At 30.2% G+C, this 14123-nt stretch overlaps 1 protein-coding gene across 1 annotated transcript; it reads right to left on the bottom strand.

Moving 5' to 3' along the window:
* Window positions 1–5425: 5425 nt before the first annotated feature.
* LOC113869044 (peptidyl-prolyl cis-trans isomerase CYP23) lies at window positions 5426–11035 on the bottom strand. Its single transcript, XM_027505160.1, has 8 exons — window positions 10778–11035; window positions 10266–10379; window positions 10016–10164; window positions 8281–8353; window positions 8089–8178; window positions 7230–7269; window positions 6089–6171; window positions 5426–5669 (listed from the first exon to the last, which is right to left on the bottom strand). Exons 1-8 carry the CDS (start codon window positions 10883–10885, stop codon window positions 5649–5651), a joined length of 678 nt encoding a protein of 225 aa, XP_027360961.1. The 5' UTR covers window positions 10886–11035; the 3' UTR covers window positions 5426–5648.
* Window positions 11036–14123: the final 3088 nt, after the last annotated feature.

Genomic DNA, 14123 nt, shown 5'->3' with positions numbered 1-14123 from the left:
ATAATAATAAATTATCAAATTAATAATTCATATATTAAATGAATAAATATATTTAATTATATACAACTGAATGTCTTGCTAACATAAATTTTATAATAAATAAGAATATAAAAATTAAAAATTAATGTAGTTGAAAAAGAGTGTGTATCTTATAATAATAATAATAATAATAATAATAATTGATTTTTATTAAAAAAATAGTTAAAAAAGTACATTATTAAATTAGTTTATTAAATATTTAAATGTTATCATTTCATTTTATAAAAACTAAAATAATGATAAAAATTAATTTTGTAACAAAATCTTTGAAAGATTAAAATATTAATGAGAAAATAAAAAATATATAATTTTGGGGGATCAAATTAAGATTTTCTCTCAGTACTAATGAGTTACATTTATAGTCATAAGGCTAGAAGATCAATCCAGCCGGCTCAACCGATTAGTAGGTTGAAAAATCAGTTGAAGTGTATTATCGAATATATAGGTATACAATTTGATCGATACAAATCAGTAAATCGACGGAGTGCAAACTGATATTGGATTAATTCACATAGTTTTATACAATATTAACAGATCGAGTTTTACATATAGATTGAGGTTCCACTATGTGACTTATAATATAATTAAGTCAAATAACACCAGTTATTATAGAATAATTAAAATGTTATTACTATATATTTATTGTATTATTTATTTTATTTACAGTTTAGCCGGTTCATACAATAGTTCATTGGTTAAAGTGTAGTTAATGATTCAATACTATAACTGAGTTGATAATTTGGCAAGTTTAATGACGTTGGTTAAATCTAAAACTTGGACTAAGTTTGTGTAAGAATATAAACCTTGATCCTCATTTTTTTGTTATTTTGTTTACTACTAAAAGCATTTTTTATGAAAGTTCTCGTTAAATTATATATGAATAAAGCGAGACTAATTATTTCGAGTATAAAGATACAGCTTTTAAGATAATGATGACACTAGTAGATTAATTATACGAGTGATTTATAAATGGTTTAAACGTGAGTAATGCATAATCAATATTATACAAAAGCACATCCACAATTAAATACTCTACATATTTTAATTAGTACAAGAAGTGTGACACATGTAGGTTGCAATTTCATGTCGTGCATGTATGGAGCATTGGGCATTGTGAGTTAAGATATTTTTGTGAGGCTCTAATTATATATTACATCTGATCCAGTTAAAGAGTGGGTTGTTGATGACCTTGGGATGTTAATCCTTAATTTGGACTTTTTTTAGTTTGATAATATTTTAAAGGTGGCCAATTGAGTTAATTTTTTCTTCAAATTCTACAATATTGGAGAAAGTGTAAAAAAGAAAAGTAAAATTACATATTTTTTTTATTTAAATCTTTTATATGCACTCGCTTTTTATCGATTCAAATCCTTTTACGTGAGTAATTAATATGATAATATCAAGTTAAGAAAGAGAAAGATCGACACGACAACAAAACTAATTGTTCTTACATAAACAATAGTGAGTAATGATAAACCTTCCTACAATTGTTTTTGTATATTTTTCCTTTAAAATATGACAACGTAGTTAATATATGTGTGTTTGTTTGTTTTCAATTTGTTCCAAAATGATATGTATTTCTAGATGGATTTAACTACTGAGATTCTATCCAATACACTATAATCCAAATGAATTTGATGAAAGGATACATTTCTTACTTTTATTACAATTGAGCTCCAACATGAAAACAAAACAAAATTTTCCTTCACCCAGAATAATCTTAAAGGATAAAATCATATAAATCTAAATAAACAACTATTGTGAACAATAAATCTCCAATGACCTTCAACTATACAGCAAAGATAGAAATGGACAACCATAACAAAGCGACCAATTGCCATTTGGTCAACAAAAATGCCTAATGAATTAAAAAACTACAAGTCAGCTAGAGCTTTGGAGTATGATTTATTTTATTTTTACGATTCAGTTTAATGTGATATTTAATTCAACTTTTGATAAGGAGTATGTTTTAATTTGTAATGTTTTACTGTGTAGCATTTTAACATCACTTTAATATAAGTTGATTACTCTTGTAAGTACCATTAGACTTTTATATTAATTTTAAATGATTGGTGGAAAAAAAAAGTGAATAAAGTTAGATTTCTAAGGAGAGGCTACAATAATGTAGTCTAATTAAGAGTACGTCGGGAGTAAAACTTTAAGGGGAAAAAGGAAAAATATTTAAATTAATAGAACTATATAATAGTTATAAAAAATAAACAAAGATATTAAATTTGTTTATTTTAAAAATTATCAAACTAGAGAATTTTATTAAAAATAAAACTTTATCCGCTATTTTTTCTCTAAAATTCAAATCTTAAATATGTCATAAATATTACTTTATTTGTTTAAATAAATAATTACGTTCAAAAATTAACAATACCAAATTATCTATCAACGTAAAATATAAAAAAATTAAGTAAAATTTCAAACAAACAAAAATTAGAGAAACATGTTTCTAACCTATAAAAAGAATAATTTATTTTTTATATTAATATTTTTCTTTTATTTCTCGTAACTTAGGTGCATGTGATGAACTTGTTACTGGGAATCGCTGAATTGGTTGTATATTTTCTTTCCATCAACTTTCCGGAAAATTAGCGCAAAAACGACGGCAAAAGAAGAGAATTGGTGAAAGGTGAGGAGCACATGTTGTGTTTTTAACCGTCATAAGTCCCTTCTTCATGCATTTCCATTTCCCATTCCATGTCTTTTACTCCTTTCATGTGTTTTCTGCTCATATACTTTCAACTTTTCTAATCAAACAACAATGATATTCATGTCTACTTAAAAGCGTGCTACACAATTTAATCATTTATTTATCTAAAAAAAGTAAATTCTTGTATAAAAACTTATAAAAAGCCATTAATTATGTTCACAAGTTCTTTATAAGTTTTTCTTTATAATTATTTATCTTTTTACTAAATAATGAATTTCTTCTTAAGTAGTAAGAAAGTGAATATAAAGATAATAAGAGAATATAGATGAATGGTGAAAAGTTAAAAGAACAATTGCAATCAAACAAGGGAGAGATACAAGAAGGTGGAACACGAGAAGAGGCCACTTGACTTTGATGTCATTGATGCTCCCAATGCCTAAGCTAAGCATATTCAGTCGCACTCATTTGTGCCGTAATATGTGCTTTTTGATTTTATTCACTTGGCGATAACTTCTTGTCTTTTGGTTAGCATCATTAGTGTGCCGACATCTTAACATTCCTGTGCCAAGCTCTCACTTTGAAATTGTGCATGTAAAAGAACAGAATTGCTATATGGTACTAACAAATATGGTACCATTGTTTGATCAAGTTACATTATTATCTTTTCTCGATTTAATTAGTCTCTGTTTAAAAATATATTACACACTTTGTAAAAGTAGATCTTAAAAGCTACAATTAATAATCTTAAAACCATCACACTTGGACAGAAATTAGCCTTGGCTTGTTGTATGTGTATGCAGTTTTTGCTATATATTACTGTGAAATTTGGTATGATTGTTTGACAAAGTAATGTGATTTTTTTATTGGGTTAATATGTGTTTAGAAACATGTTGAAAATGTGTAAAAGCAAGAAGTTATAATTAATAACATTAAAATATATATAAATTCATATTCATTCAATTGTGAATGAAAATTACCCTTGGCTTGTTGCATGTAATGCAGTTTTTGTCCATTTGTTTCGTACTATTCACTATTTAGTAACTCGTGAAAGAAATAGTTGTTTCACTTGTTTGTACATTATAAACAACTTTTGCATTGAGCTACAAACATGGAAATTTAAGTAGATATCTTTACTTGTTTGATTTAGAGGCACTACAATCTATATCATTATTATATTTTTTACTTTTTAAAATTTGTCTTACTAATTTATAATTTATCAATGGCCTAAATATCTAATTTGTTTATAGAAGAGGAGAAAAGCTACAAAGCATGTTATGAGAAAAATTTACAAGTCAACTTTTAACATATTTTGCTAAAAGCCTAGATGTGGTAATAGTGTTGATTTTACAACTAGTTAACTATATGAATAACAAATCAGTGAGACAAGTTTAAGAAACATACAGATATGACAGTGATATTCACTGGAGATTGTTCCCACCCCATCACCATCGTCATAAGAGAATAATATTTGATGTAAAGTTCGTGAAAACGCACAAATTTTATTAAAGCTATTAAAAATAAACACCAATCTTACCTACGAAGTCTTTAATACTTAATTCAAAATTTCCCTAATAAGGTATAAAATTAAAACAATAAAAAGGTAGAGTGTTGACTTGTCAAAAGGCTTTATAATTATATTTGCCTTAAAATATAACATATTATTTAACGTTAGTTTATTCTTGTAAGAATTAAGGTAGCTAAGAAATTGTTAATCTCGTAGGACCTTCAACTTAACATCGCTTCGAATTTGTCCACATGACTGCACCACACAAAGCACTAAATATTGTCACGCTACATGAATACTCGAAGGATTAACAAGTATTAAAATATATATATATATATATATATATATATATATATTATTAAATTAATAATGAAAAATAATCAAACCATATTATCTAACAAAAAATCATATGAATGAAATCTCATTGGCTTGATTCTTTAAAATTAGGAGTTCATAACCGAACTATTCTAACACGATATTTTAATAACTTGTGATCATTCTTAATGTTGATATCAACAATATGGTCAAAGAAAATTTAAACCTTAACATCTACGTTCTGAGTGTAAAGTAAAAGAATTTAGTATCAAAATAACCAAGTTTGATTATTTCATTGGAAGAGATTATCTGTCAAACATGATAAATAAAAGTGAATTTAAAGGTATGAAAAGTTAGGGCCAGTTTCATTTTTGGAAATATGTTTTATTTTTATTTTTAATTACAAAATTATTTCCTTGTTTTGATGAAAAAAGTACACAGTTATTACTTAATTCAATGCAATAACTGTACTTTTTTCATAAAAATTTTCTATTTATGAGCTTAAACTCAATCTTAAGGGTTGAGATTAACAATTCTTAAAAATATATACAAAACATTTCCTAAAATCAAATTGCTTCTATTTTTTTTATTTTCTTGTTATATTGATAGTGAAAGTCAAAATTAGTAATTATTAATTGATTGATATTTTATAGATAGAAAGAACGGATTGAATGAATAAAGAGTAAGTTTTAATTTTCTAGAAGAGTCAACATTGTAAGCTTAGAATGCGCATCAAATTACGATACATGAGAAATTTGTATCTTTGAAAATGCCTAACTGATATTTGAAAATGCCGTGACAGAACACAAACCTTATTTCTCAATCTTTCACAAAACTTAAAGAATGTTTGTTTTAGTTTTTGCATACCACAATAAGCCGAATCATTCTGTCTGAGACAAGTTTTTCCAAAGGAAATATTTTGGGCGTTCAGGAAATAGCGTTTGAAACGAACATGCCCTTTTAAGCATTTATATTGGCCTGTTGTTTGAACGCATGTTTGTGAATAATTTAAACAATTTTTCATACTTAACAAAATCAATATCTGCTTGGACAATGGACATTACATAAAAAGAGAACAAAGCAGTATAATAACATAACATTCATTCCAACTTCATATTAAACTTGCTTTTATCAGGGGAAGCATTTCATCCTCTGCAAAGTGGCACGTGAAAGCTATGTTAACAAGTAGAAACATCAACATCATGGTATTAACTTAAGAATATGTCTTGAATCTGATGAAACTCCCTCCATTTCATTTAGATTTCACTCACAGTACTTATGCATGCATCTCTAAAAATAACTAATTTCACTAGCTATTATGATAAAATAAATTGATTTTTACTAAAAAATTTTATTAGAAGTGTTATAAGTTATTGCAATGATTAATTAGTAAGAACTACTCCTAAAGTAATATTGGAGTGATTGCAATGGTTTGTTGATAAGAATTACTCCCAAATCCTAATAAATTAAGTAATTAATGCTTTCTTAGTATTATTCTAAGGTGACAAATAATTTGAGAAAAATAAAAAAATGCTAAAGTAATTTGAGACAGAGGGAGTATGATCAATTACCTGTCTTTCAACTTCAACAGCTGATGCAGCTAGCCTGCGCTTCAAAATTGATCTGTCTTCCTCACAATTTTCAGTTTCCGTGTCTAACAGCAAATGCAGGCAGCAAGACTCAGGGAAAGAGAATCCAACACATAGATATTGAAGTTTTGATACAAACAAACAAACTATTAAAAGGGACTAGACATAATGAACTTGGCATTGCATTCATTCCATCTAAAATCTATAATTTGTGCCTTTGTAGAAATCTTGAATAACACATCACAAAGGCTCAAAAAATTCTAGTGCTGTTACACATTTCAAAATTTTGATATAACAAGCATCCAAGGCCTCTCAATGTTGTTAAATTAATTTTGAAAAATTGTGTTTAAAATAAATTGATTTATATCTAAAAAACTTGTCTCAACAAAATTTAATATCATTTAAATTTGCAATACTTTACATTTAAGAAAAATTATTTTTAAAATGAAATTATTTGATTGAAAACTACTACACATAAAATTTTCAAACAAAATCCAAAATCTTTGATCTGGCTAAGTATCGTTTGAAGACATCAAACATTTCAAATATATCACCAAACAAACGTAAACTGCATACATGCAGCGTCGAATTGCTTGGTTGTGCAAAATCCCATTGATTTCTCAAGTTAGGCCATTTGGCATTGGGGAAGGCAATTTTCATCAAAGCGTTGGTTTCAGGTTTTGAGAAACTGTGGCAGTTGGCAGAGAAGATAAGCAATGTAATGATGATGTTATTAGTGAATATCTTTCACATGTAATACACATTGCTCCAAAAAGTTAGCATGTTTAGACTCAAATTTGGTTTCTATATTTAATTCTTTTGGATATCAGTCCCTTGGTTTCAATTTGCTGGATTTTGGTTCCTGCCATTAGGTTTTAGTCCCAATAGTTTATATTCATTAAGGTATCGGTACCTAATTTTCATAAACGTTCAGGTCCTTATAGGTTCAAATTTGAGGGACCAAAATCTAAATGAGTGAAACTGTAGGGCTGATATTAAAAACAAACCAACTATTGGAACAAAAATCCAAATTAGATGAAACCATAGGGACTATTTGTTTCTTTAAACCTATAGGCAACAAAATAAATTATTCAAATTAAACTTAAAATTGAAAGATTCTTACCATAGTAATATGATGAAAGGATAGTGATGCGTTCTGTTGGCTGGAAAAGGAAAAACAAGTGCAAAGGAAGAAGTAATCATGTTGAGTAACTTTAAACTTTGCACCAAAAACTTAAACAAAAGTAGAAAGCCAGCTGAACAAAGAAGATACAATTTAGCCAATTTATCATCAGTCCAAATAATAGATAACAACAACCAGAGAGACCGCGGTAAGGTTAAATAATTAAGTTACAAACCATTTTAATGCTGACTTCAACATTCACTAATAAGCCTAAAAGGTAAAAGGCTCCTCCAAAGTTTGTTTGTTTGTAAAGTGAGTGAGTTTCATCATGTATTTTAAATTAAATTAATTTTCAATAACCCCTTACTTTCCACTTTACAACAAACTCACTTTACAGGACACATATCCCATAAAATGAATTAGAAATACCAATTTACAGTTATTCACTTCACCCTTAGACAAAAACAAACCATTTTGTCATTTGAACATGATTTTCTGAAACTTCCCATCTTCCAACCCCCCCCCCCTGCCACACTCAAATTAAACAATAAAAGCTTTCAGGTGAATAATTTTAAGCTACAATATTACTATATAGAATCTCTTTCCCATATACATACATACTATGCATTAAAGTTTTGAGAATCACCCAGAGTCCCCACCAACCCAACTTCCTTTACTCTTCACCCACAGTCTCTCTACCTTTGCCCCTGGCTTCTCAAAGTAAACAAATAAAACAATAGTTGCAAGGGAAAATCTATAAATTTCTAACAAATGTATGTTTATGTATATGATCCAGGATTGAACAATAATTGATAGGAGAAAAGAACAATGCACAAGATGGAAAGATTTTTTACTATACCATTACAAATATACCCTCTTTACGAGTAGGTAGTTGCTCCAGCTTAGTCAATGTATCATCACCTTTAGTAACTCTTCCAAATATTGCATACTGAAAAGGGCACATCAGTATATGAATTGCAAACATCAAAAGACATATGACTGATATGAGTGAATCCTTTGCAATGATGTTTGGCAATTATTGTTACCCAACCTGGCCATCAAGATGAGGAGCATTTCCAAGTAGTATTGAAAATGATGATGAAGCACTGTCTGGATCATCATACCTATAAGAACAAATTTGCATATACATCAGGGCTTCAGTCATCAAATTCTAAATAAGTGTTTTCGATATGTTTTACTTGAATGCATCAAAGGAACTAAGATTCCAAACACTTGAATTTTGTTATCTTATTAGCCACTTTCAACCCATTTTAGTCTTCTCCATCAGGAACACAAAGCAATATCTGACAAAATCGACACCAGACAACCCCTTAGAAACACAAAGTCTGCTCTCCTCTAAAGTCAAGTGATTCATCTGGACAATAGGATTAATACTAATGATACATTGCAGATTAATACACCTAACAAGGCTTTGTCTATAGCTATGTACGTGATGTGCCACTCTAATTCAGAAAAGTTCCACGGTTAAATGGCAAAGCTTTGGAAATCAATGGCTCTCCCAATTCTGCAACGCAGCTACAGCAATTTTTTTTTTCAAATCCCAACATATGAACATACATACTGTGGATGAAAACTGGATGTAGACTGCATGGCCATAAATTGGTACAAAGACCATGGACAAAGACTCACTGCATGGCCATAAACATGGTAGGAAGAATGATTCTTGGGCATTCCAGTGCTACCACAAAGAGATGCCATTTAGAAGGGTATACGATTGAGTTCAATGAGGCTCAAATCACAGACAACAGCAAAAGGAAAAAAGAATATTGCAGAACATAAAAAGAGAACAAAGCAGTATAATTACTTTCAAAATTTGAACAATACCAAATTATATATCAATGTAAAATATATCAAGTTTAAATAAAATTTCAAAAATGTCTTTATAAGAGAAAAAAATTATATAAAAAATAAATAATTTTGTAAAAATTAAATGAGGAAACTTCTAAAAAAAATTTGAGAAACATTTTCTATCTTATAAAAAAAAGTATTTATTTTTTATATTAATATTTTTCTTTTATATATAAAAACTTATTTCTCATAACTTAGGTGCATGTGATGAACTTGTTACTGGGAATTGCTGAATTAGTTGTATGTTTTCTTTCCATCTACTTTCCGGAAAATTAGCGCAAAAATGATGGCAAAAGAAGAGAATTGTTAAAAGGTGAGGAGCATGTTTCAAGTACTGGTCAGATTTCTTCACAAATGGGGGTGCTATATCTCTCTAGTAGCTCCAAGTAGAGAAGGGCAGAGATAGGTTCTTGCAAAAGACCCTCCAATGCTCGAGTCAGCTGAGCTGATATTCTGGCAACATAACAATAGGAAAAAGAAAGCACAGTTTGATCAGACTGAGCATGAGGTATGTGTAGAGATGGGGTGTGAGTCATTGAGTCACACTGTGACAGGAGCCAACATTCGCACTCACCCTAACTTTCTCCATGAGATGCAAAGGCCTCTTACACCCAGGGAATATGACTTTATGTAACAAAAAACAATGACACCATATCAGAATTAAGGAACTAATTGCTAAAAACTACATTGATAATGAACCTAGAAGACTTCGTAATCACCAGTAAGCTGAGTTTCAATCGGTTCAATTTAAAGTTCAGCATAGGAAATAGCATTCGAACTAATAATTAATATGTTGTAAAACCATATATAAATGCAGCTCAATGACAGAAACATGAGAGCAAGAATGACATGAAATCAATAACTGCAACAGAAATAAGGAGGCTATAACCAATAGTTTCTGTCTAGAGAGACCTAACCTTCCCATGGAAAGAATACCGCGAACATGTTTGACTTCGCTAAATTCACCAACAACAGTCTTTTCAGCCTCTCTTCTTTGTTCCTCGTTCATGGGAGCAGATCTTCCGTTCGTAATATCTGCTACTTGGGCTACAAATCCCCTGTCAACCTAGCCATTGAATTCAAAACCATTCACTTACAAAGGAATACCACACAGACCAATCTCAAAAATACCAAATGCTCACTAGCTTTGTTTCCAGAGAACAATACCCGAAAGAAATGATTAGTGTTATAGCCTCCAAGTCGCACAAGTTTAAAAATGTGGTCAACTGTTTTGGGTGCAACAGTTGGAAAGAAACCAAACTCAATATCCCCATAATTTGTCTGCATCAAACAGCACAACCACCAAAGTGATACATTACACCATGGGAAACAAACAAACAACAACAATAACAAATTGACACCAATGTGAAAGAAGTTATCAAAAGCAAGCACAGTTCCTAAGCAAGATGGAATTTTTACCAAAAAAAACCACTTGAGTCTAATTTTCATTCATATCCAGTACATAACTGACGGATATCTTCTCAATCAACAACATGGGTATCCCCAGTTTGAGCTTCCCAATCATCAAGAATTTAACAGAGCACATATTCATACAGAGACTACAATCATGAAAGCACTCAGCATGAATGAAACTCAGCTCAAGCTTTTAACTTTTACTAAAAATCCGAGCAATCATAAATGTTAAAGAAAAAATTCATACAAATTTTAATATTGAAAACCTGAAAGACGACGCGGGTCGATCCCAGTTCTTCCAGACCAGAAATTATAGATATCAAGGCCAACAAAGTGCAACCTTTGATCCAAACATTGAATCCTCGGTTCCACATTTTAACCACGGATAGATTCAGCTCTTTTTTTCACCTCCTAAAATTAGAGTCAACCATCGGAAATTCAGAAAATCATTTTTCCCTGATGACTTGCTTAATATCTTTTCCACTTGTTCATTTTTCATGGATTCATTCTTTCTTTTTGTCAACATCAGCATTTTCTTTCTAATTTCCAATACAAAGTGGTGCAAACAATTTTCAGGCCCAATAATGTAATAAATTTGATTTGCATGGACTAATGAAAATGAAGCCTAAATAATTTAAATCTCTCACTAAGCCCAACTAAATAGGGCCCAAATTAAAATTGAGCTGCCTTTATGCAAATTCATTGGCATAAATAAGTGATTTTTTTATTGATGTATGGACTTGGTTTATTTGTATGCTTTAGGCCACTGGGTTTAGGCCCGTTTGGTCTCGCCCGTTTCCTGTAGGATGTTTGATTTCTTGACCCAATAAAAAAAAAATTTCTCACAGCAAGGTCTTAAAATGAAATTTTGATTTTTTAAGCGATATGCATATTATTTGAAGTACATTTTATAACTGAAAGAACATTATGTTCACAAAGTAATGGTAAACTAAATTAAATATTTGCTTGCAAGTTTTGATATATTTTAGTATGGTTTAGTAAAAAAAAAAAATCAATGTTTTATGGATACTCATTGATTTGATTTTATTTTAAAGTTTTCCTTTAATGTCTGCGTAAAATTATACTGGAGAAAACCTATCCGTACAAAGTTGGAGGATAAACCCACCTTGTGTTCACTAACAAGTGATTATTATAAAGTAGACTTTGAAAGGCAGAAAAGCAAGTAATAGGTACTTGACCCTTAACATATAGGCCTAGACTAAATTTTGGGCACATGCTAATGTTTAGGTTCAACGTTTCCACTTAGAAATGATAGTAATGGGAGGATTGGTTTCCTTTTTTTTACTTTTTACCATAAAGCGCTCTGTAAAACACATTGCAGAAATTACTCAAAATCCCATTAGTATCAAATTGTCAATCATTGTTATTGGACTGTTCACTAAGCACAGGAGAAGACTATAACACAGTACCCCCCCCCCCCCCCTCTCCCCTTCGAAGCTCTAGACAAAAACGTTTTTAGAATATGCCAATTCAAGTGGGCAAATTGAAACCCAAGCAAAAATCCTTGCAAGTAGGTATAGAATTTCTTCTATCAAGAAAAGGGGGGGCATATGTGCCAAGTTTTAAAAGAGTGTGCTTGTGATCACATTTTGGCCATGAATGCCACTCAATGAAAACTTTATTCTTTAATAAGATTTTGGCATTTAGCACCTTTCTCAATCAATTGTAATTGCAACGTATGTTTTCCATCAAAAACAATTCTATTCTTCTTTAAGCAGAACCTGAACCTGATTCCAACTCACGCTATTATTGTGGCCCAAAAGCCCAGCCCCATTCGGTAAACTTCTAAGTGTCTTCCTTCAATGTATGTTTTTTCTTGGTATCATTGTTCGTTGTCACATGGAAGCCTTACTACAACTTTACCTCTAAATTCCCGCAACTTAAAGCAAGTTTGAGTCTATTAATCTTCGAATAAAATATACTTTTCATGATTGGACATCCAGAATTTTCTTTATTTTATGCATTGATATTGAAATGTACTTTAAAATTATTATTTAATTGTAATAATTAAAAACTCAATATAAATGTACTTTAAATTAAATTAATAAAATTGAGCCTTTTATACCATTAGAATACTAAAAATAAAATAAAATAATTGAGTCGATTTTTTTTATCCGTATCACATATATTTTTATAGACTATCTTGTTTAAGTAAAGTAAAATCACACAAGTGACAACTATTTTTCGGACTATTTGCACAATTGCATACTTAAGACTCAAATCTAAAACTATTAATCAAGTGAAAACAATATCACTCAAATTAATCAACATATTATGTAATTAAGAAAGAATTTTTGAAAATACACCAAGTCTACGTGAAAAAGTATATTACAAAAAAGAAAAAAAAAGATGCACAAATTGACTTAATTTCTTTTAATAATTTATACGTCAAAGTATTAGACGTGCTATAAGGAGTCAATACATACATTGATTAAGAACGTATGTTGATAAATGGCAATAATTATGATTAATTGTATTAAGAATTAATTGCGGGGGTAACATTTTCTCTATTTCGTCTACAAGTTATATTCAAAATGGTAGGAAAATCAGAAGGACTTTTCCTTTTGTTTTGAAGGATGGCGTAACCAAAACTAAAGAGTACATGTTACCCTATATTTTTCTTTGCAAGTATAGATGATGATTATGGATGGTTGCTTGCTTATATGTGTTCTCATATTGTCTATAGATGATGCATGATTTAACATGCTATAGACTTTGACCTATATAAAGCTAAAACTGAATGACCACAAAGAAGTTAAAGCTCATCCAAAATCCAATTGGGGTGTGAAGGGGTAGCAACAATTAAAAGAAAGGGAGGTTCTTATAAGTCACCCGAACCCATGATGGGTACCACTTAGAACTTCGAAGCAAAAGTTAACAAAAAAATTATGAGGGGTGAAGGATAATTGAACCACTGCCATTTCAAAATCATTTTCTTACTATTGCACCGTTAAACCCAATATTTTCATTCTCCAATCAAATCTAAAGATTAAACCAATAACAATAATAATTAATTGTGGCGATTGCCGACCATTGATTCTAGAAGGGAAGAAAATTTGGAAAAATAACGATAAGAGATTATCCAAAAGTTAGAAAAGTAAAAGAATTTCAACAATCCACATGAACACATCTATCTTCACACACGTAGCCTCACCCACAACTCCTTCTAAAACCCCCCCAACGAAACACATTCTAAATCGGAAAACGACCTTCCATTTTTATTTAAATGTTTCTTTGTGAAGCACATTAAGAATAGGCTATCATCCACGCAACTCATGATCAGCTTTCTTTTTGGAACAAAATAGACATCATTATCCAATATAATGAATCACAATTTGGACTTATGCTGGTTTGTACGAAATTCTGTTCACCATGATTCAACTATCCTTAAAACTCATGCAGTTAACATTTCTGCTACTTTTTTGAAAAGGCAAAACGAAAATACCCTTGTTGACACAAAGGATCTAAAGAGCAATCTAGTGTGAATTTTGGTTAACCTGAAATGAAAAGTGTGGATTGGGTTGTTGTTATGTTGAGGGCTAAGGTAAAATGTGAAAATGTGAGCTCGGTAGAAGGCATGTGGTGAAGCAG

The sequence above is a fragment of the Abrus precatorius genome, unplaced genomic scaffold, assembly GCF_003935025.1.
Source record: "Abrus precatorius isolate BTA unplaced genomic scaffold, Abrus_2018 Scaffold6, whole genome shotgun sequence".
Classification (NCBI taxonomy): Eukaryota; Viridiplantae; Streptophyta; class Magnoliopsida; order Fabales; family Fabaceae; genus Abrus; species Abrus precatorius.
The sequence above is the reverse complement of the archived record's forward strand: the minus strand, read 5'-3'. Positions and strand labels throughout refer to the sequence as shown.